Consider the following 23092-nt stretch of genomic DNA (forward strand, 5'->3'; position numbering starts at 1 on the left):
TTGAGCTGTTGTTCAGCATCTTAGCTGTGAAGGGCAGTGTCACTGTCCCTCATATGTGGGATCCGAACCGGGGCCCTCTGGCATCCCAAGCGAGTTCTTAACCATCGCGCCACTCGGCTGGCCCGGCTCAAGCTAGTTTTAAACGAAGCACTACAATGTGTAGTCACTATTTTTTCTAGGAATCATTTTGTAGATGCTGTAAAGAAACAGTACAACTTCTTTCCTTTGCGTATGGCTATCCAGTTGATTCGGCATTTCATAATTCTTATTACTGTCTGACATTTTCTTGCTTATCGTATGCCCGCCCCCCAAAATATGATCCCCTGAATGCAGGGAACACATTTAAGTTCATCACTGTTCCAGTTACTATTGCTGTATAACAAATTACTTCAAAATTTAGTGGCTTGAAACAACTGTTTAATTATGCTCATAGATTCTTTTGGTCTGGAATTTGGGCTAGGTACAGTGAGAATAACTTATCTCTGTTCCATAATGGCTGGTACCTCAGCGGCTGGAGCCTTCTAGGCTTCTTTGTGCACACGTCTGGCAGTCGGTGCTGGCCAGTGACTGGGACTTTGGCTGAAGCTGTTGACCAGACATCGCATATGGTCTTTCTGTATGGTCTGGGCTCTCATCAGAGCATGGTGTCTCTGGATAGCTGGACTTCTTACACAGCAGCTCAGGACTCCAAATGCTAGCTCCCCAGCACAAGGCAGAAGCTGATTGCTTCAGAAGCCAAGCAGTATCATATCTGCTTTATTCTTTTGGTTAAAATGAATCACTAGCCCTCCCAGATTCAGGGGGAGGGGATGGAGTCTGTCTCATTCTGAGTGTATGTAGAAGATTAGGTATGTAGAATGGGAGATGTTGCAGCCACTTTCGGAAAATACAGTATTCCACAATCATTGTATCTTCAGTGCCTGGTTCATACAAGGTGACAATAAATATTTGTTGAATGCATATTAAGCACTGTGGTAGACATTTTCACAAACATTTATCTCACATAACCTTTATAACAATCCAATGTGATGGGTGTTATCAACCTCTCTTAACAGATGAGAAAATTGAGACTGGAGTGTCCTGTCACCTTTCCTTATTTTACCTGTAGTGGAAGCATTTGAAGTATCAGTGTTGGCACTGAGGGTAGTGACTGGGCATGATTGGGTATTGATTTGCTTGGATTCATTAAAGAAGTATTTTTTTTTCAGTTCTTGCTATGTTTTTAGCATTATTTTAGGCTCTGTCATAAAACAGCAAACCTGATAGACAAGGTTCTTCCCATCACTGATTTATACAAGATAATTTGAGGTTGTAAAAATGCTGTGAAGGAATTAAATTGGGTTGGGAGGGCAGCGTACAATAAACACTTTATTTGTCTGGGGGGAAATTATAGGTGGAACTGATCAGGAGGGAAAATTAGTGAATTAAGATGAGATGATATAGTTAATCATGTCTGTAGGAAGTGCATCTTATAAGAATTCACATATGTTATCACTCATACTTAAAAATATTTTGCATATTTTGTTGGTAAAATAAAATGTCTGGTGTAATCAAATTAGATAAACATGTCTTAGAGACTCTAAAGTTATGCAGAAATTAGTTTTTTCAAAACGAGTTTGTGCAGTTTTGACCCTCCTGTTAATATAAAAGAACTGGGGTTGATTTGGGGAGACAAGTGCATAGGGGACATCTGTGATGATATAGGCAAGACTATATGTTGTAGATAAAAGATTTAGCCAGCAAGCTTGCGAGCATCTTGGGCATGGTACCTGCCTACCATTTCTTCTATTAGCATGATCCTAAGTAGCATAAATAACCTAGAATGTTCATAAAATGCTGTTACCTTGTCTTTCCTAACATAATGGCTGCATGGAAGGAAACACTAAAGAGAACAAGATAGGGGAATCAACAAAAATGTTAAACAGGGCAAATTTTTGTCCTCAAGGAGTCTATAGTTTAGTGGGGATGGCAGATACATAAACTAGTTAGAATATAGTGGGGTAAGTGCTAGAATAACAGATATGGGATGAGCTCTGTTAGAGCTTAGGGGTAGGGGTGCCCTGCTGGCCTGTGGTGTTAGGGAAGGCTTCCCATAGGAGGCCATAACGGAGCTGCCGTCTTGATGAGGAATTGGGTGGATGAGGCTGAGAGCATTCCAGGCAGAAGGAGGGACGTGACATACAGAGGAGCAAGGAGCACTGCAGAGTGTTTCATAAGGCTGAAAATAGTGTGAGGGTGGCAGAATGGTGAGAGCCCCAGGGGCCAGAACAAGAATGGCCTCACATGTCATTGCCAGGGAGTTGGAGTTGATCCTTAAGGGATGAGGAGCGACTGAACATTTTTGAACGAAGAATATCCAGCTACCTTTTCAACATCACTGAATGACCAATAGGTATCTCAGACTTCACATGCCCCAAAAGCTAATTCCTGATTTCTGCCCCCAACATCTACTTCTGCTTTTCCCATCTCAGTGAACGACAGCTTTGAGTTGCTTAGTCCAGTCATCTTTGACTCCTTTTTCTCTCATACCCCATGGTCCATCCATCAGCAAATACTGTTGTTTCTCCCTTTAAGTTCACCCAGAATTCATCCACTAATGTCCTACCTCCCTTGCTACTCCCCTAGTCTGAGCCACCATCACCTCTAGCCTGGATTACTGCAGTAGCCTCCTAACTGGTCTCCCTGCTTCCTCCCTTGACTCTCAGCAATATATTCTCCACACAGCAATCAGGGATCCTTCTAAAAGGTGAGATCATGGTATTTCTGCTCTAAACCTTCTAATGACTTCCTTCCTTAAAGTGCCCCATGTCTGACACTTGGCTCTCTCTGCCACCCTCTTCCTTACTCTGCTTCAGCACACTTGCCTCCTTTCTGTTCCTTGGCCCTTATCTACATTCTTGCCTCAGGAACTTTGTATTTGCCATTTTGTCTGTCTGGAACATTCCCTCAGGATATCCACTGAGGTGGCTTCCTCAGTTCCCACAGGGTGCTGCTCATGAGACCTTCTCTAATTATCTTATATAAAGTAGCAGACTTCTTCTTGGGCACTCTCTATTACTCCCCCATAGATTTACTACCATCTAACATATATTTACACACTTTGTGTGTTTGATCACACAAAGTGTGATCAAACAATATGGTGAATATTTAAATTTTTAAAAAAGTATTACAGTAAAAGACACATTGCCATTAATCCCCCTCACTTCAAACACACACATCCCATCATTCTTGTCACTTTCTGAAGCAGTTCTGGAAGTCCTCTTTCGTGAGTGTCTTTAGTTACACTGTCGTGGCTGCCATGATATCCTGAATGATTTTGACTTGGGGGAAGAGCACGGTGCCAGACCTGGTGAATAAGGTGGATGAGGACACCATGTTTTTATTTGACAGAAATTGCCATATACCAGAAGCGATGTGTGGCACGGAATGTTGTCATGATGGAGGATGATTTACGGCATGCTTTAAAACACACCTTCTTTCAACTGTAGCTCACACCCAACTCACTGCACCGAACAAGCTGAAACTTGTCACACACTGTTACTAAGGTTCAACATGCCGCTTTCCATATTGAAGATCCCTGCCTTTACATTGGATGGCACTTGGCAGCAGCATTCACTGTATTTTGTGATCACACCTTGTACTTATTCGTTTGTCTCTCTTCTACAATGTAAGCTCTAAAAGGTTGGGAACTTTGCTTTGTTCATTGCTCTATTCCTAAGGCACAGAACATAAAGTATCTACTCAGTAAAGTTTTGTTGACTGAATGACTTTATTTGCATTTTTAACACTTTACTGTGGCAGCCTTGTAGATAATGTTGGGGTGGTGGGGAGAGTGGGGGTGGTGGTGGGGAGCAGAATTGACACTTCCAGAATTGAAATAGTCCAGTCAAGAGATTTGGAGGGCATGGAGTCAAGAATTACTTGGGAGGGAGAACTGATGAGATTTGGCAACTCACTGGCTAGGGAGAAGCGAAGGATAATGACTCCCAGATTTCTGGCTTTGAGCAGATGATGTTGTTTGGAATAAGTCAAGCCATGGGGATGAATGAAATAGACCAACCATCCTGGTTTGCCCAGGACTGTCAGTTTTAGCACTAGAAGTTCATGTCTCAGGAAACTCCCCTCAAATCCAGGCAAACCTGGATATTTGGTCACTCTAATATATAGAGTGAAAAAATAGCTGAGGACAGAACCCCAACTATTACAGGAATGGAGGAGGTAGTCAAGTCTGTGCAGGAAATGGAGCAGAGGCAGTTAGAGAGGTACCAGGGGACTCAGCAGGGCGCAGGATCGTGGAAGCTAAGAGAGCAGATACTTCAAGAAGAGTGGTCAGCAGTGTAGGTTGAGTTTCCTTTGGAATTTTCGAGTTTCCAGCTGTTCTTGGCAGAAGTATGACATGTTATAGAGACTTAGTATATGTTTCTTGAAATAAAAGACATATGTCTCTTTTGTTGTTGTTTTTGTTAATCTGTAAGTTCTTGAGGGGAGCCAACTTCTGATACTCTACAAGAATAAAAATTGAATTTAGGGATATTACTAAAAGCAACATTATTTTTATATCGAGCGTTTGGTAATCTCAGATTAATGAATACTTTGAATACTGGGCAGTGTGAGTAGGCTGTTACATTCTGCAGTTCCGAAACAACATTGAATCTGAGTGATCATAAAACTGAAATTTCAAAGCTAGACATTTGTGATCGTCTGCTTATTGGTTCTTAATGTTTTGGAGTAATGATCTCTTGCGAAACTATTAAAAACCCTGAACTGTCTCCCCCGCCCCCAAAAAGCACATATACATTTTACTTAAAATTTGGGATGTGGAGGGTTATAGATGGCCACATGAGTCCCAGGTTAAGAGAATCACTGGTCTAGTACTGCCCTCCCGTTTTATACCTCAGGATATTAGGAGGCCTAGAAAAATTCATTAACTTATCCAGGATCGCATAGCTAGATGGTGACTGAACTTACTCTTGGTTGAGTGTTCTATTCATTATATGTCATTGTCACTGTTTTATTGCAGGTTCAGTCCCTCTTGGCCTATTACTAGATTTCTTTTATTTCAGTTACTGGGTCATTGTGCCAACTCAGTAGTTGACCCCACCTCTTTGCTCGTCCATAAACTGAGCAGAAATTCTGTAGAAAATTTGATGGATTGTCAGGTTTAATATACCTAACTTTTAAGTGACAAATTAAGAGTTGATGAGGTAGGGCCGGCCGAGTGGCGCGATGGTTGGGAACTCGCTTGGGATGCCAGAGGGCCCCGGTTCGGATCCCACATATGAGGGCCAGTGACACTGCCCTCTACGGCTGGGATGCTGAGCAGCAGCTCGACCTGGAGCTGGGCTGCCGTGAGTCGCTGGCGACGGCGTAGGCTGCAGTCCCTGTAGCAGTGGGTTGCCATGGGCTACCGTGTGTGGCCAGCAGCCAGCGTGAGCGGCCAGCAGCTGCAGTGAGCGGCCGTCCAGAAGCCGGTGACTGATCTGCCTCGCCCGGGAAGAGCGCAATGATGGTGCCAACTTGGGCCAGTGAAGCAGCATCCTCCACAACTAGATTGAAGAACAAAAAAAAAACGACAGCAACTTGTCTGTTCCCCTTCCCCTAATTCCCCAGTACTGTTCCCATCCCCCCAATTACCCAATAAAAATCTTAAAAAAAAAAAAAAGAGTTGATGAGGTAAAAACTCTTACTAATGACTTTCTTGTACCTTTTGTTTGGAACAGGATGCTGTATGATTATGTTGAAAGGAAGCGAAAAGAAAATTCAGGAGCCCAACTCCATGTCACCTATTTAGTGTCTGGCAGTCTCATTCAGAATGGATATTCGGTAAGTTCTCAGAATCTTACAATGAGCTTAAATATGTTTGCGCTATAAACTGTTAAATAACGAGATTGGCGGGGGGTGGGGGTGGGGGTGGAAACCAAGGCTTAGTATTATGGAAGTTTTAAAAAGCTACCTGAAGATGATTATTTTGGATTTTCAGACTAAACCTAAAACTGACAAGTTTTGGTAATGTCTTGGCTGTGATGCACAGACTATATTTATTACGCACTTTTCCTAGGCAATAAGACATCAGGAGACTGCATCTGTTATTTCTTTCTCCCTCTTAAAGGTATATTAGGGACAATGGTGGTGGGTTTCCATCCTGTTCAAATGTCAGGCCACACACTCAGATGTTCAGAAAAAATAATTTTATTTTTTTAACTGAAATTGCTTTTAATTGGAGCATTCACTTTAGTAGGCTTATGTCTAAGAGGCTGAAGAATAGGGTGTTGGCAGGGGACTGAGCTAATGCAGAAGCATGGGTTGGGAACGTCTTTATTGTCATGCATCTTTTTACAGTCTGGTATGTGATCACCCCTCAACTCAGGCCACTGTTGCATTTTCATCATCCCGAACAAAGCTTTCTCAGGCGTGCTGGCTTTCTCTTAGCTACTTCCATATGCCGCTCAGGGGCATAGGGATCATTCTGCTACTCCCATGACCTGGTGGGCACCGGAAGCTCTGCTGAGAGAACTCATTCCTTTTATACCTGACTGATCCTTGGGAACTCTGATAATTCCTCCTCTCTGGCTTCCTCCCCAAAGGAAGGCATACCTCTTCTGTTCTTAGTTCCCCAAGCCTCCTATCTGAAGGTTCTTTTGCTCCCACCACCACCATCAGCAGCCCTACACAACTTAGCCCAAGGATCAGGGCTCCTCAGAGATCCACTAATGAGAGAAGTGTTTCCCATCCCTTTTGACCTCCCCTCAGACTCATAGGTTCAGAAGCTTGATGTATCAAAATACTGACTGGATTTGTTTTATAGCAACAGAGTCCCAAGCATATGAGATTTAAAACTAGAATGGCAATTTACAAGGAGAAACAAGATTGTTACGGGAATCAGATCTTTTATACGAGTATTCTTTGACTAGCAATTTCTTTTTTTGTTGGTAAGCTATTTGGCAAGCCAGGTAATAATCAAGATATTTGCAAGTGTAGAATCAGATGTCATTATATATCTGAAACACAAAATTAAGCAGACCTGATTCATTTACTTTTAGAAAGAAACCTAGAACCAGAATCCTCTTTTGTATGGCTCTCTTGAATGGATATTGCCAAAGTCTGCCTCTGACTGTCTTCTTTCCAAGGGTTAACTAGCTTGCTGTCTCTCTGTAATCAATGCCTTCAATCTAGTCATAGTGAATTCTTTACCTGGGAATCGCTGTATTCCTTTAAAGCAGTGGGTTTTATTCTTTTTTTGGTCACTGATTACTTGGAGAATCTGAAAGAAAAATTCATATGTCAACATAATTATAAAACCTTGAGTGTTCACACATCTTCTGGAGCAGGGTCCAAGGTTAAGAATTTATGTTTTAAGATAAAGTTGTAGATTTTTATTCTAAGCCATATGACAGAGGTTCTTGATTTGCGATCTTTGGATGGTCTTTGAGGTTCGAGGGATTCCTGGATGAACTCCTGAAAGTGCATTCAGGTTGTGTTCCTCAGTGCATTCTTTGGAGACCATTTTTCAAAATGATGTGTAACCCATGTCAGTTAAAAACTTGTATGCTGTGGCTTGCTTATAAAGGCCTTGTTGTTGTTAAGTTAATTTTATTTAACAAACACTAATGCATTGCTTACTATATGTCATTATAAAGGCCTTTTATTTTTAAATTTAAGAGGGCATTTAAATTTTGTCCATCTTTTTTTTTTTAAGCAGAATGCTTTTAAATGAAATCTTAATTAGAATCCTAATATTAAAAATAATAGTAGGATTGCTGTGGTGGAAGTGATTGTGAAGATTTTGGAGTCATATATGCTTCCCTCCTGACAGTGCCACAGGTCTTTGGAACCCTGTAGGATGACTGACCAAGTGTGGGTGTTTACCCATTCTTTTTTCCTTAAAGAGAGCCCTCCTACGAAAAGGCAGATTATTAAGCATAATTTCAGGTTTTGTTCTTGTTTCTTTCAATTTCTTCTCTTAAGTTGTGTTTCTAGAAAGAAAAAAGATACAGTGTAGGTTTTGTATTGATTTTTAAAACTATAAATACTTTTTATTTTTCCAATGATTGTGATTATTGTAAAAAAATGTTTAACAATACGTAGACAGTAAAAGCCTCTTTCTAATCTCACTCATCCCAGAGCGTCTTCCAAAGAATTATGTGAAAATTGCAAGGGAACATTTGGTTGATTCTCTTTTTGTGTTAGCAGATGTCAGCCTGATTCATCCTTTATGCAGTTCCCCATTAGCTTTTCATCTGATTTTAGCTGAGGTTGATTTTTATTATTGCCTAGATCATTAATTCGCAATGAGTTTCAAAATGGTGGTGTTCTACTTCTGTCATCCCTTCCACATTTATTGGCGGGAAGTTTTCAATAAGAACTTACTCTCATCAATTTTTCCTTTTTCTTTAACTGCTGAAAAGCTCAGGGAGCTTTACCCTCAGCCAGGCTCTGGGTTTTTGGATACTGAGCTTAATTCTGTGTCCTTCTTTTGTTATAACAGGAACCCACTGAATTGGAGCTCTACTCTGGTGTGCATTGTTTTAGCACCAGCAAGCTGGCATTTCCACTGACAGCTGTTTTTATGCATTTTCGGTATCTCCTGAGGCAGCATATAGCCATACCAAACTGTCTAGGCTATCCAGATTTTCTCCTGAGGGTACCAGTTATTATTTTTAGGGCTCTTACTACAAAGTTGCATAGGTTTGACCGGTTAGTTCCTAACACTCTTTTTCTCGTAAACTCTGTAATTTTTATTGTACATTTTTGCAGAACATGACATTTTAAGAAAGCCTGTTTTGTTTTTTTAAGAGAAAGCGCATTATGAAAACATACTGATATTCCCAGTTCAGCTCTACAATTACATTTTTTTTAAAGTTATTTGATTTTATATTACTCTTTTTTCATGTTGGGAATTTTGGTGGTTCCTACATTAACATAAATATGTATTTGCTTTAGCCAAATATACAAGATTTAGAAAAGCAAAACCAATATTTTTACTAACAATATGATTACTGAAAATAGGTTAAGGCTTTTTTGTCATTCTTCTTGTCTGTAGGATGTATCCTAATAGGGATGCACAACCAGCCAGTGTTTTAGAATCACTTGAAATAATTCTTCTCTGGTTAATCCACCAGTTCAGTATCTAGTTAAATGCAGTTTTTTTCCATCTTGGAATCTTTAGGTTCTCTATTTTTCCTGACAAATAACCCTTTATTGGTTTTACATTCTCCTTCCATTGTTTTTGTCTTTGTGTATATTTTTAATATAAACAAATATATATTCATACTAACCCCCTTTATTAGATAAAAGTTTTTATACAGTACACCCTATTTTCACTTGACTCTTTTTACTTAACAGTAGGTCCTGAGCATCACTCCATAGTGGTTATAGAAATACTCGGTATTCCCTTTTACAGCCACATGATCCTACATTAATAGCTATACCTTAGTTTATTCAGCAGTTCTTTATTGATAGTTATTTGAGCTATTTACAATCTTTGGCTATTACAAATAGTGCTGCAGTGCATAGCTCAGTGTATATGTGTTTTGTATATTTTTGCCAGTGTGCTTTTAAGGTTACTTTCCTAGAAGTAGCATGTATATGTGCTTCATTGGGCATTGTCAAATAGTTGTCCAGTTTTCATTCCCACCAGCAGTGTATGTGAGTGCCTGTTTCCACACAGCACAGGCTGTCATATGTTTCAGGGTTAGTTTCATTTCTTTTTCTGTAAATTGTCTGTTCATACCTCTTGCCCATTTTTCTAAAGGATTACTAGTCTTTGTTTTTTCTATTTTAGAAGATATATATTAACCCTTTGTGATATAACTTGCAGATATTTTTTCCACTTTATCATTTGTCTTCACACTTTCGGTAAAGTTTTTTTTTTTTTTTTGGTCATCCAAAAGTTAGTTGACAGTTTTTATGGATTATTTCAATTATTTCTGGATTTTGAATTATAGTTAGGAAATTTCCTCATTCTCAGATTATCAGTTTATAGAAGAATTCACCCACATTTTCTTCTAGTACTTGTATGGTGTCATTCTTTATATCTCAGATCCATTTAGAATTTATTCTTTTGTATGGTATAAGAGACAAATCCAATTTTTGCCTGGTTCCATATGATTATACAGTAATTCTCATTATGTTACCTACTAAAAAGTCCTCTTTTCCTCACACTTTTATGATTATTATTTTGATATCTGTACTCTGTCACTTTCCTTAACCTCATTGAGAAGTTTTAATGTAAGCAAGTTAAAAATGAGTGTGACTATTAAACTGTAAGATATATTTTCAGAGGTACTTAATGTTCCTAATTTTATATCCAAGTGCAATTGAATTATTGGCAAGGAAACTAAAATTGCAAGTTGTTCTACTTTAAACATTAATGAAGTGTTATTTCCTCACAGTGCCACAAGGTTGCAGTAGTGAGAGAAGATAAATTGGAAGGTAAGTGTTTTAGCAATATAGTAAGTTTTTTCTTATGCCATCAGTATAGGTAGAATAGAAAATCAGCTCCTAACATCTGTATACAATATATTTAGCTGTTTAACCGAAAAGCTGTATATTCCTCTTATTTGTAGTTTCTGAAACATGTTAAAAACACTACATCTGTCTGACCCCCCATTTTTAAGGTCAATAGATGCTGACATTTATAAAGCATTTTTATCACAGGATTTCAAAACTCATGACAGACATGCAAAAAACTATCATGAATACCGTATGGAGCACCTCTTCAACTGTAAAAAGAGTTGTCTCTACATACTGTGTTGTGTTCCTTAACGATTTTTTTTGGAAGGAAATTAAAGAATGCTTTTCCAAAGTCAGAAAGACTTAATATAATGTATAAATTAAATTTGTCCACCTGTTTCAAGACTAATGCAACTGTTCTATTTTTTAAAAACTCAGTTCCAAGGAATTGTATAAGAGGGTCCATGTGATCTTGGACCTATGTCTCCAGACAAAACCTGCACTGTCATGCTTTATAAATACAGACTCCTGCCAGTGGAGTCATTTTCTTACAAATTAACTTTGAGGTATTCAGGGTGGTGGAGATGTCCACTTTTTCTTTCTGAGGTCCCACATTGGTAGGCAAAGCAAGATTTATTCATTTAGTCACTGCATAGTGACTATTTATTCTGTGTCAAGCTCTGCTAGGCATTGGTGACTTGGAACAAGTTAGGCTTAGTCCTTTCCTTCATGGAACCTAAAATTTATTCTTGTGATGTTCTTTTGTGTTTTTCCTCTGCAGACTTACCTGGTTGGTAGTATTCTATTATAGAGTTGCTTTCTCTAGAGTTAAACTACGTAAGTGAGTCTTCTCAGATAAAAATTACTTATTCCTCGCTAGAGTGGAAGATTCTTCCCTGACTGAAAAAAAAAATCACAGTCATCATCAATCATTCGTTAATATTTACTGAGTGTCCACTGGATGAGTGATACCCTCACAGGTGCTGTACTTAGAACTGAGTCACCACCACCTACCTTGTCATAATGTCCCCATTGGAGACAGAAGAGTTGATGTTATACTGTATATGTGGCTCTTTGGCCTTTTAGAGTTTTTTGGACCACCACAGATTGCAAATGGTTTTAATGCAGAAGGGTTTCTTGTTAAAGTCCCCACATGCTATGAAGTTTGTGTATTAACAGACTGCTTTTCCTGTTGACTTGTAGCAGTGAAGTCCAAGCTAGCTGTGACTGCCAGCGTCCATGTGTACAGCATCCAGAAAGCCATGCTAAAGGACAGTGGGCCTCTGTTCAATACCGACTATGACATCCTTAAAAGCAACTTGCAGAACTGCAGCAAGTGAGCTCCTTAATGTTCCTTGTGGGCTTCTTTACGAATTGATTTTGTAAGATGTTTACACAGTGGCTGCCTCTTAAGAGTGAATGCCAAGTCTAGTAAAACCCCATTTATCTTGCAGTAAGACACATGCCTGGTTTTATTAGTACATCATAAGGTGAAAAATAGCAGCCACAACCCATATTGAAAACCCCAGTGGACTCCCCATAAATCTATTTCTCATGTATTTATCCTGTCACTGCCACCAGAAATGTTTGCTGTGCCCCCTCATTACTCCCTTACCCCAGTCTCTGCTTCTCTAAATCCTGCCCATCCTTCAAGAACCAGTTCAAATGTTGTCCTTCAAAAGACTTTTCCTAATTTGATATTCCTCTACCTTTCATCCAAAAACAGTTGATCTTCCATAGCCAGGATCAGTCTTGTTCATTTCTTGTATCCTTCACAGCACAGGGAGGTGATACACTGTAGCACATGTGGGCTTGGGGAACCAGTGGTCATGGGCTTGAGTCGGGGCTTTGCTGTTTAATACCCCATGGCTTTGGACAAACTGCTTAAACTCTAAGATTTGGTTTCTTCATCTTGAAATTGGATATAATAATGCCTTCTTTATGGGGTTGTATCGAGGGTTTACGTCAGTTCCCCAGACATATTGAGCACCGATTGCTTTGTCAGGTACTAAGCAAGATAATTTCATTTAACTAAGATCCAATGAGTACCTTCAACATGCCGCACTCTGTAGAGTGACTCTAGCCCTGTGCCTGTTTATAGAACTGATGGTCCTGCAGGAGAGAGTTACAGCACAGTGTGACAGTGTTATAATAAGAGTAATCGTGTGGGAAGATGTTGAGGGGGTACTCATCCCTTATTTTTGGGTGGGGTGGGGTGAGGCGGTAAGACCGAGACTGCTTCTTGATGGGAACAACATCTAAGTTGAAACTTGAAGGCTGAGTAGAAGTAGCCAGTCAAAGGAGAAGTGGGAGAATAGGACAGGGTTGAGAGAAAATGTTCTTGTGCGGAACCACAATAGTTTTGTGTAGCTGGAATGTACAGCGAGAGGCATGAAATCATCAGACATAAGACTGAAGTAGGAGTCACACTCTGTGCATTGACCACCAGGCTAAGGGGTTTAGACTTTATTCCAAGGCACCGCAGACCGACTGAAGATTTTTAGCAGATGGGTGAAATGATCAGAATTGCATTCTAGAAAGATGACTGGCTATGATGGTGAAGACAGCTCAGAAGGGAACAATCTGGAGGCAGGGCCATCACGGAGGAGAAATGTGGCAGTGATCCAGGGTGGAGATGACAGTTATTTGAAGTACAGTGACGGAATTGGTGATGGAGAGCTACAAAGGTTAAAGAGGCAATAGGAATAAAAATAGAAATTTTAGAATCAGAGAAAATAGGTAATTAATTGGGTAGATATAGTCATGCAGAGAGAATATATAGAATGAAAGAAGAGCAGAAAGTAAAGCCCTAGGCCATAATTACTAGCTGTGTAACTATGGGCACATTAACCTGTCGGAGCGTCAGTTTCCTCATCAGTGAAAGGAAGCTGACAGTAGTAATAACCTCACAAGGTTATAGAGCATTAAATGAGTTAATGAATGTATATAAAGTGCCGAGAACAGTGCTTGGCACAGAGCAAGCACCATTTAAATGGTAGCCGTTTTTTAAAGGATAGGCAGAAAAAGAGGGGCCTGAGGGAGCAGCCAGAGATAAGAGGAAAATTACAAGAGTATATGGAGTTCTAAAAGCTAAGGAAAGAGTTTCAAGAAGGAGGGACTGTTTGAGAATATCAAACCTTGCTGAGGAGCTAAGTAAAATAGGAACTGAAAAGTGTCCATTGGATTTAGTGATGGCCTTGGTAAGAGCATGTTCAGTGGAGTGACCAGATTCTGGTCCGCTGAGTAAAAATAGACAACCTTTTCCAGGAAATCTGACTGTAAAATGGAGAAAAGAGAGGGAGGTAACTAACGAGGAATTGAGACTGAGGATATATACATTTTTGAAGTTGAGAGTGCCTTGAACTTGTTAGGACAGAGCTATAAAAGAGGAAATGATTGAAGGTACTAGGGGCGATGAGATAACTGACTGGGCCAGGTCCTTGAGGAGCAATAGATACAGAATTGCAAAACACAGTTTCTGTAAGTTCCAGGAGAATAGTGATCGTGTCTATTTTGTTAACCACTATATACTCTGGTGCCTGGCAGATGGTAAGCATTCACTAAATAATTGTTGAGTGAACTAATGATAGCTCAAAACCTTGAGTGTAATAGGCATACAAATATTTATTAAATAAATATAATTCTATAGCTAAAGAGTAATAATTTGTAAGTCTGGCATCTTTTAGGGAAGGATTATAAGAAACAATACCTGATACGTTTATGTAAATTGTATTATTAGATTTCAAAAATAGTCTTTTAAAATCTAGTCATGGCATGTCAAGTTCTAAAAAATCAGCTCTTCTGTTGTACCTAGCAAGTAAGCAAACAAGAATAAGTGACTCAAAAGTTCAAAATGAAATTTGCCCAGGGACCTCTAAAATAAACATGGCAAGTAGAAATGTGGTAATAGGAAGCACTTTAATGAAACTTTACTTAAATACTGAAAGTATCCTTGGTAAAAATGTGAAGAATTTATCTCCAATAAAGAAGTTTGTATTTGGTCCTGAGAATTATTGGCCAACTGAGATCTGACTCATTGTTTCATGTGTTTTAAGAAGTGCTGTGACAGGAAGAAAGTTGAAATTTTAGGATTGAGCAGATTCTTCTCTCTTCGGACATGTTCCCAGCCTAACTTGGTCTCTTCCTCATTGCCAATTCCTGGTCCTGACCCTGAGGTGTGGAATGTAGACCAAATGGAGAAAGAGTTGTCTTGGGGCCAACTTTAGATGTTGACAATGAAATAAAACATTGCTCTTTTCCTTGTACATGGAAGCACTGCAAGGCCAGAGAGGAAGAGTGGTGGGTGAAAGGAAATGATTTCCGTCTGTTCTTAATTCTGATGCACAAAATATTTGTGTTAATTTAGGGTTTTCTGATGTGGACCACAATGAATCAGTGGAAGATTTTTGGAGCTGTAAATCCTAGCTGTTCAGTCTAAAGTTACTTTTGAAATTAAATGATTTATCAGGAATTTTTTTCTTAGGCCAATTATTCTAGCAGCTAATCTTGAAGTTGTGCCTGGTTGGTCACTAAGATAATTACTTTGACTACAGAGTTTCGTAACCTCCATCGTCTCCCACCCCAAGCTGAGGGGATAACACTGAAGACGGGAGAGAAGCCAGAAGCCTCACTTTCAGTGACTTAAATGATCACTCTTTCAATATGTATTTCCTGACACTTATGGCAGGTCTTTTACTATGTACCTGAAATACAAGTGATGAATAATACATTTCGCTACCATCAAGGAACTCTCATCCACCCCTAATAAGCAAAAGACGGAGGGAAATAAAATGTTCTTTGTTAGGAAAAGTTGGGGAACTTTGCTTCAAGTACAGCCATTTGAGAAGGCTGGATCAGTTATCCACTTACAATGAGGAACATTACATTGTGGATTTGTATAAAACAGGCACATCTATAATGACAAGAGAAGAGATGAATGTTCCCTTGACTATCCATGCATACTGTTCCAAATTTCTTCACTTGGCGTTGGGTATACTTTTCTGGTGCTGTTAGTTGGCATTAGTGGAAATTACTAACAAACAACTGTAAAGGACCACAGGTTATAGGAGCCAGTGGCTGTGTTCTCAGCCTCTTCCATGTTTTAAAGCATGTTCCACTCTGGCCAGGAGAGTTTTCAGGAAATGTGTTAATATTTAGAGCTCTTAATTTTGATTCACAATATTTATTGCATATCTAGTTCTATAAGGTGAAAGTCTGTTAAAACAAGAGGATAACCATTTTGTTTCCCAAGGATGGTGAAATTACTAATCCTTTTTTTTTCTTTTTTTTCTTTTTTTTAATTTTATTGTGGTACACATTGCTTTCATGCTACAGTGGCATAGTTGACTCTTTTAGGGAGGGCACAGCTCACAGTGGCCCATGCAGGGATCGAACAGGTAACCTTGGTACTATCAGCACCATGCTCCAACCAACTGAGCAAACCGGTCACCCTTGAAATTACTGATCTTTTATTATTTGGTGTATTCTTACTGTTTTGAATTAGGATGCTTTTTTCAAAAAAGCAAGACTATTCAATATGGTATGGTAGATTTCATACCCTAGTTTTGATTCCAATCCTAGTTCTATTACTAACTAGATATATTACCTAGGACAAGTTACTGACTTCGCTCTAGTTCTTGTTCATCTAAATGAGAGTTTTGCACAAAATAATTTCTAAAATCTATTCTAGTTCTAAAATTTTCTCATTTAATAGCATTAGGCTTAGAAAGTATTGTGTTGAAGAAGCAAGAGTTTGAACATAAGGTTTGATATTGACATTAATGCAGTGTAACATTTCTGCCAACAGGTTTAGTGCCATCCAGTGTGCAGCTGCAGTCCCTAAGGCTCCTGCTGAATCCTCATCTTCTGAAAAGTTTGAGCTGTCAAATCTTCAGGTATCAAGTGAGACACAAGCCAATAATGAGTTGACCACCAATGGTCATGGCCCACCTACCTCCAAACAGATTTCCCATCAGCCTAAAGGAATTATGGGAATGTTTGCCTCAAAAGCTGCTTCTAAAACCCAAGATACAAACAAGGAAACCAAACCAGAGGCTAAAGAGGTAACAAATGTAAGTCTTCTTTAAAGATATGCCTTTACAGCTCAGAATGGGTAGTTAGAAAAACATTAATAGTTCCAGTGGTAGTAGTTTAATTACGTAAGGGTCTGTCTGATATTTAATTCTAATTTTTATACTTTAGTTTGAATCCTTTAATTCTTGATAGTCTCATCTGAAATAGTCCTTTTTCTTTTGATAATGCTTCTCACCAAGCAGTAAGCTATTATGTGGTAGAACCAGCATTCAACTCCACTTCTGGTGATTACAAATGTGATGTTTTCGAGGCTTTTCCCCATCATGGACCATACTGCCTCTGATCTATTTTAATTCTGTCAAAACTAGTTTTTAAATATACTTGAAAAGTTTAGATACATTCATGGATAATAATTTTATAGGAACTGTGAGAAACTAAGCTTTGGAGGTGAACACCAGGTGCTGTCTGATTTGTTCTTATATCTAATGCCTACACATTTTGGCATGATTGTATAAAGACTGTACCATCATGACAGTGCACTCTGCTATTGAAGAGATTTTTTGAGATAGCTACTTGAAGAGCAGCCAAAACACTAGAGAAAAAATTGTGTTTTCTTTTCCACGCTTTTAGGCATCGTCGGCAGGCAGCAAGGCACCAGGGAAAGGGAATGTGCTGAGTAATTTTTTTGGAAAAGCTGCTATGAGTAAGTATGTTTTACCTTATTACATGAATGTTAATTATATTATTGCAGGTACAGTGAACAAGGAGGGCTCCCTATTTCTGTGACTATTAATACATGAATGTTATAGTAACATATATCTGAGGTGAAAGCCACCTTATCCCAATTTTACCCATTTGATACACTACCATGGAACAAGCCTAACATAAATTTTCAGTCTACTGACCAATATATAGATGAAAGTAACCCCACTGGAACAGTGGATTTTATGGGTGAGCTGGGTTCAGTTCAGATCTCTTGGAGTGTGGTTTACTATTCCTAGTTTTACCTCCTGCCTTAAGAAGAGAATTAAATATTTGTTTCATAGAGCTCTTGAAAATGGGGATTAAGGCAAAAGGGAGGCTGCCTGGTTAAGCAGTGCAGTGTAGAGGTTAGTATCTTGGATGCTGGGGTCAGCTTGCCTGCTGTGACCATTATTACCCCTGTCTTCTAGGGGGCTGCAAAAACCAAGCTCCTGCCTTTCTTTAGTTATTTTTGCAGATAACTCAGTAATGAATTAGACCTCAGTGTGAATTAGAAGGACCCAGATAGTAGTGGCCATTTAAAAATATATTTTTAGAAAGCAAAATCTCCTTTATTTAAAAAAATTTTTAAATAAGAATTTTTTCATATGGAAGGAACCAATAGTCACATATTTTCATGCTTCTCGTATCAAGTAAATATCCCCTGAGGGTATGTGGCAGAATACCAGGAAGAACACAGGAGCCACAGGATAATTATGGCACACTTTCTTGGAGCTTCAGTTTTACGGAGATTTTGCAGGGAAACATTTTGTTATGTGCCTTTGCAAGCAAAATTAGTCAGAATTCTGCTTTTCTCATGGTCAAATTGGTGCTTGGGGGAGGGGTTGGAGTGATCGTTTTTTATTTGCCATAAAAACTATCAGAACATTTTTGTGTTCTGAAAGTATATGGAAAATTTGATACTTTCAGGTTATGGGGAAACATGATCATATTATTGGAGGTACAGTGAACAAGGAGGATTCCCTATTTCTGAGAAAATAGGTCACGCTAATGTCACTGGCGTATGTGGCTGGTACTGCTCCACTGTACTCAATCAGATTGTGTGGTTTCTTGGCAACTTCAATGAGGGCCACATGTTTATTTGTTGTTTTTTTTAATGCGTTTGTAACCTAAAAACCAGTGAATTTTTAAATTCTTATTTTTAAATACATAAGACGTGAATATTTGCTGATTGTTTAAAAAAAAAAATTCAGCTTCTTCTCATAGAAAATACCAAATAACGGATGCCACCTGTGCTGTGGGAGGGCTTGGAAGGGGGAAAAAAAATCAAACTATACAAAAGTATTCACTCACTCATGTGTTTTATTTAGCAAATATTTATTGAGCACCTACTATGTGCTTGGTACTAATTATACACTGGTGGTACAGTGGAGAAAACGTAGACAAATAAGATCCCTGCCCTTTGTGGCTCTTATGTTCTACTGGCAGAGACAGACAAATTAAAAAAAAAAGGTTAATTATTGTAATTGTGTAATTGTTAGGTAGTGAGTAAAGGGTGTTATGATAGAATGTAATGGAGGGGGAAAACCTGGAAAAAATAAAATAAAAATATTTACCTGATATAAAGAATGGCTTACAAAGTTGATTTAACAGATGTTTTTTTCAAGGCTGACTGTTTAGAGTTAAATATTAATATTTTTATTATATTTAACACATAAGAAGACCATTGCAATTGAAAATGAAGCTTGAGAGTTAGATGAAGAGTATTGATTGTGGGGACTTGAAGCACTTTATAGCTTAATGCTAGACACTTATAGCAAGAAGTGTTGGCAAGAATGCAGAGAAGTTGAACTCGCATATGTTGCTGTGGGGAATGTAAATGATGTGCAGACTTTAAAAAAACCATGTGGCAGTACTTCGAAAGTTAAATGTAGAGGTTCCCTGTGATTCCACTCCCAGGTATCTACTCAAGTGAATTAAAACTGTATGTCTACACAAAAACTTGTCCACAGATGTTCATAGCAGCATTATTCATAATAGCTAAAAAGTGGAAACAACCCAAAGGTCCATCATCTGATGAATGGAATATCCACAAAATGGTATATTATTCAGTCATAAAAAAGAATGAAGTACTGATACATGTTAGAACATGGATGGACCTTGAAACATTATGAAAAATAAAAGAGGCCCCAAAAAAAGGGCTACATATTGTTTGATTCCATTTTTACTAAAGGTCAGAATTGGCATATCTGTAAAGACAGAAAATAGACTAGTGATTGTCAAGGACTGGGAGTTATGAAAACATTCTAAAATTGGATAGTGGTGATGGTTGCACATATGAAAACCACTGAATTATACACTTAAAAAGGGTAAATTTTATGGTGTGTGAATTATATCAATAACAAAAACCTTAATGCTTTTTATATTACAAAATTGCAGCATTGGTGACAAAATTAAAAGTTATGTTATCTTTCTTTGCTTGAAAAGGGGTTTCATATTTTCTTGAGTATAAAAATGAGGTGCTTTTAATTAGTCAGATAATACAAGTAACTTGATCATTCAGGTAATAAGAAAATGATTAAATTTTACATAACAGTTGCCTGAAATTGTTGCAGTGAACTACCTGTTTACCAGCTAATTGGCCAATTGTAGCTGCATATCTGTATAAATCGGAGTTCCCAAAATGCTATGAAATCAAGACAGAGTAAAACTCTGGATGCTGAATCTGTTTGGTCAGTGATATTTAGATCAGTTTTTGGAAATTGATAGGCTGGATGCAATAGCCTCTTTTTCCTTAATTCATGAGATAGATAGGAAATGTTTGGAAGTTTTTCCTCCTAATGATGTAATTTTAAAACAATTAAAATGACAAATTACGTAATAGACTGCAGAATTTGCATAAACTTTAAAGATACACATGTAACTTCAGAGAACTAGTTTTTTGGTCACGGACGCCTGTACCTCTTGGAGATTCACGTTGACTCTCCTGCACAGTTTGGTGGGAAAGTTTGAGAGGTACTGATACCTGAGAACAGCAGCAGTGAAAATGCCACCTTGGGGCTGGTGGATTCCACCATTCAGATTTCCCATTTAAGTCTCGAAAAAATAAAGCACAAACAGATTGCATGTTACATTTTTATCCATCATCTGTTCTTTCAAACAATATACTTGTTTTATAAATTATTACACTAAGCTTTGTGTAGCTTCCAAGACTAAAATAGCAATCTTTTTTATTTCTATACTATAGATGGTTTAAACTATTTTGCAACATATAACCAAAGCTACTTATTGGAGATCCTCATGCTGTTTTCAACTTTCTAAGAGTGTTGTATGACTTTTCTTAAAAACACTATCACTGAGTATAGCATATAATTTCTATATATTTCTTCTATATTTTGCCGTGTATAATGCTAACTCATGTTTTTGACCTAAACTTTGGGGGGGGGGAATCTTGTTTTAATTTTTTAATTTAAATTTTTATTTGTTTACATTTAGGTACTTGTTTTTTGTATTATAAAGGAATTTTAGCATTTATTTTTAACATACTGTGGTACAAGAAATTTTATGTAACAAATAATTACAAAACACAAGAACAGATACAAGGTACAAGAAATTTTATGTACCGGTAACAAATTTACGATATTTGCACATCATAGAAGGCCAAGAACTCTTCGTCATTGCAAGTTCGTGTAAGTTCAGCAAAACCTATTATTGTATTCCAGGGTATCATTATCATATTCCAGGGTATTATTTTACATACAAATATGGTTATTGATTTCTAGAGTTACACTTTTAACTCATAAAAGAATTAAAAACATTTATATAGATATGGAATTAGTACTACCAGTGTATAATGTGCATTCTTATTTTTCCCTCACAGATTTGTGCAAAAAATGCACATTTGTGAGTACATGGCAAAATACAGTAATTTCTCAGATGGCCAGGCCCATCCTGCTTGCATTTCTTAGTTCTCTGCACTGCACAGTGGTTGTTTTTGTGTTTTTCAGCTTGGTGTAGGGAAAGGGTTAAGGACTTTGAGGAATTAAGTTGACTTAGGTTCAAATCCCGACTCCTACCTTTTCTATCAGTGTTACCTTGAGTAAATCACTTAACCTCATATACTGATCTCTTTAACCCTTATGATAATCTTGTAAATATTATTCTCGTTTTTACAGAGAAAACTGACTTTTAGATAAAAATAACTTGCCCAGAGTGAAGCAGGATTTTAACCAAACTTTTCTGATTCCAAAATAGTCTTTCAATTATATCATTAAGGCAGTAGTACATAAAAGTATCCAGGCTTAAAAAGATAGAATGTAATAGAAAGAAAATAAGATCTTTGTAGAAATTTCTCTTGTCACTATTTGTAAGCTGTGTATTCTTGGGTACATCTTTTAATCCCTATGTCTTAGTTTCCTCATCTAACAAATGAGAATGATGATACCTCATAAAGTTGTATTTGTTTTGTCTAAACTCTGCTTTTACTATCATTTGCCATGGGGGCTATGATATTATGAGGGATTAGCAGAAGGCAGAAATGAAAACAGTTATAGCTAGAGTGGTAGTTGGAAAGGAGAAATGCTGTCTGACTAGACCATGAGTTCTGTTAGGATAGGGACTGTTTTTTTATCCCTTTAGTCCCTGCTCCCAACGTATTACCTGGCACTTAGTAGACTGTCAAAGGAATGATAGATTAATATTGCATGATGGGATTATATATCATCTGCTATACTTTGTAGATAAACTTAAAGTCAATTTGGATTCAGAACAAGCAGTGAAAGAAGAAAAAATAGTGGAACAACCTCCAGTGTCTGTCACTGAACCAAAGTTGGCAGCCCCAGCAGGCCTGAAGAAATCCAGCAAAAAAGCAGAGCCTGTTAAGATGCAGCAGAAGGAGAAAAAAAGGTAGGAAAATTTTGTCACTTGTGGGGGAAGAGTGTTTCTGCTGGGGGTGAGAAGGTCTGTTTGGGCTTATTGACAGCAGGCAGTTTTCAGTTGAGCACTAAATCCTACTTAATGCCTTGGGTATACAGCTATATAACCGATGTGAGGGGAGAGCCTCAATAGCTAGTGAAGTAGAACTGGAATCAACCAGCTTAGGTAATTTAGAACCCAAAGTCATTTTTTTGGGCCCCATTGGTCTAAATTGATTGTCTTTTCTCCTTTACTTCATTTGAAATTTGTGGACATGGCATAAGTGTGCCTGATTGTGTGACTGTTTTTCACTTCACATTGCAAATGAGGGGTTACTCTTTCCAGTCAAATTTAAGAGAAAAAGTTCTTTGTTTTCTTTTTATATCAATGAGTTTATTTTTCAAGTGGTAAAATGTAATTAGAAAAGAAAATAAAAAGCACACAAGCTGTTAAAAATGGATCCAGGAATTTGAGACACTACCTCATAGCTGGTAGGAGTTAGTCTGTTGAAAGAAATTCTAAAGGACACTGTCAGCACTGATAGGCCCAGAAATACTTGACTTTTGTGGCAAGGTTGGGGCTACTCTAATAGAAAACATCAACACAATGCTGATGTTTCAGAGGGTCAAGGCTCTGTCCAGTGGGCCTCACCTCACATGTGTGATATGGATGGATTAAAATGTCCCCAACCATGGACACAACACTCATTGTTGATGATTATTACCAAGAATGCATTCAGTATTTCACCACTAAGTATGATTTTAACTGTATATTTGTAGTAGATGCCCTTTACCTGATGAAGTTCTATTCTCAGTTTGCTGAGGGGTTTGATTATTAATGGGTGTTGAATTTTGACAGATGCTTTTTCTGCATTTATTGAGATGATTGTACAGTGTTTCTGTTAACGTGAATTACATTGATTGGTTTTCAAATGTTAAACCAACCTTGCATTCTTGGGATAAACTCTGCATTTGGTTGTGATGTATTTTCC

General features: G+C 38.1%; 1 protein-coding gene across 2 annotated transcripts in view; it reads left to right on the forward strand.

The window, feature by feature from the left end:
* POLD3 (DNA polymerase delta 3, accessory subunit) overlaps positions 1 to 23092 on the forward strand; it is a 45829-nt gene that overhangs the window by 5140 nt on the left and 17597 nt on the right. The window contains exons 3-8 of one of the 2 annotated variants that reach the window (XM_019649454.1): positions 5721 to 5823; positions 10392 to 10431; positions 11656 to 11788; positions 16259 to 16523; positions 17116 to 17188; positions 21927 to 22092. In XM_019649454.1, the coding sequence (XP_019504999.1) occupies positions 5721 to 5823; positions 10392 to 10431; positions 11656 to 11788; positions 16259 to 16523; positions 17116 to 17188; positions 21927 to 22092 (780 nt within the window). The remainder of the gene's footprint in view (positions 1 to 5720; positions 5824 to 10391; positions 10432 to 11655; positions 11789 to 16258; positions 16524 to 17115; positions 17189 to 21926; positions 22093 to 23092) is intronic. The other variant, XM_019649455.1, reaches the window with a different exon arrangement.

Source organism: Hipposideros armiger, unplaced genomic scaffold (genome assembly GCF_001890085.2).
Source record: "Hipposideros armiger isolate ML-2016 unplaced genomic scaffold, ASM189008v1 scaffold_132, whole genome shotgun sequence".
Classification (NCBI taxonomy): Eukaryota; Metazoa; Chordata; class Mammalia; order Chiroptera; family Hipposideridae; genus Hipposideros; species Hipposideros armiger.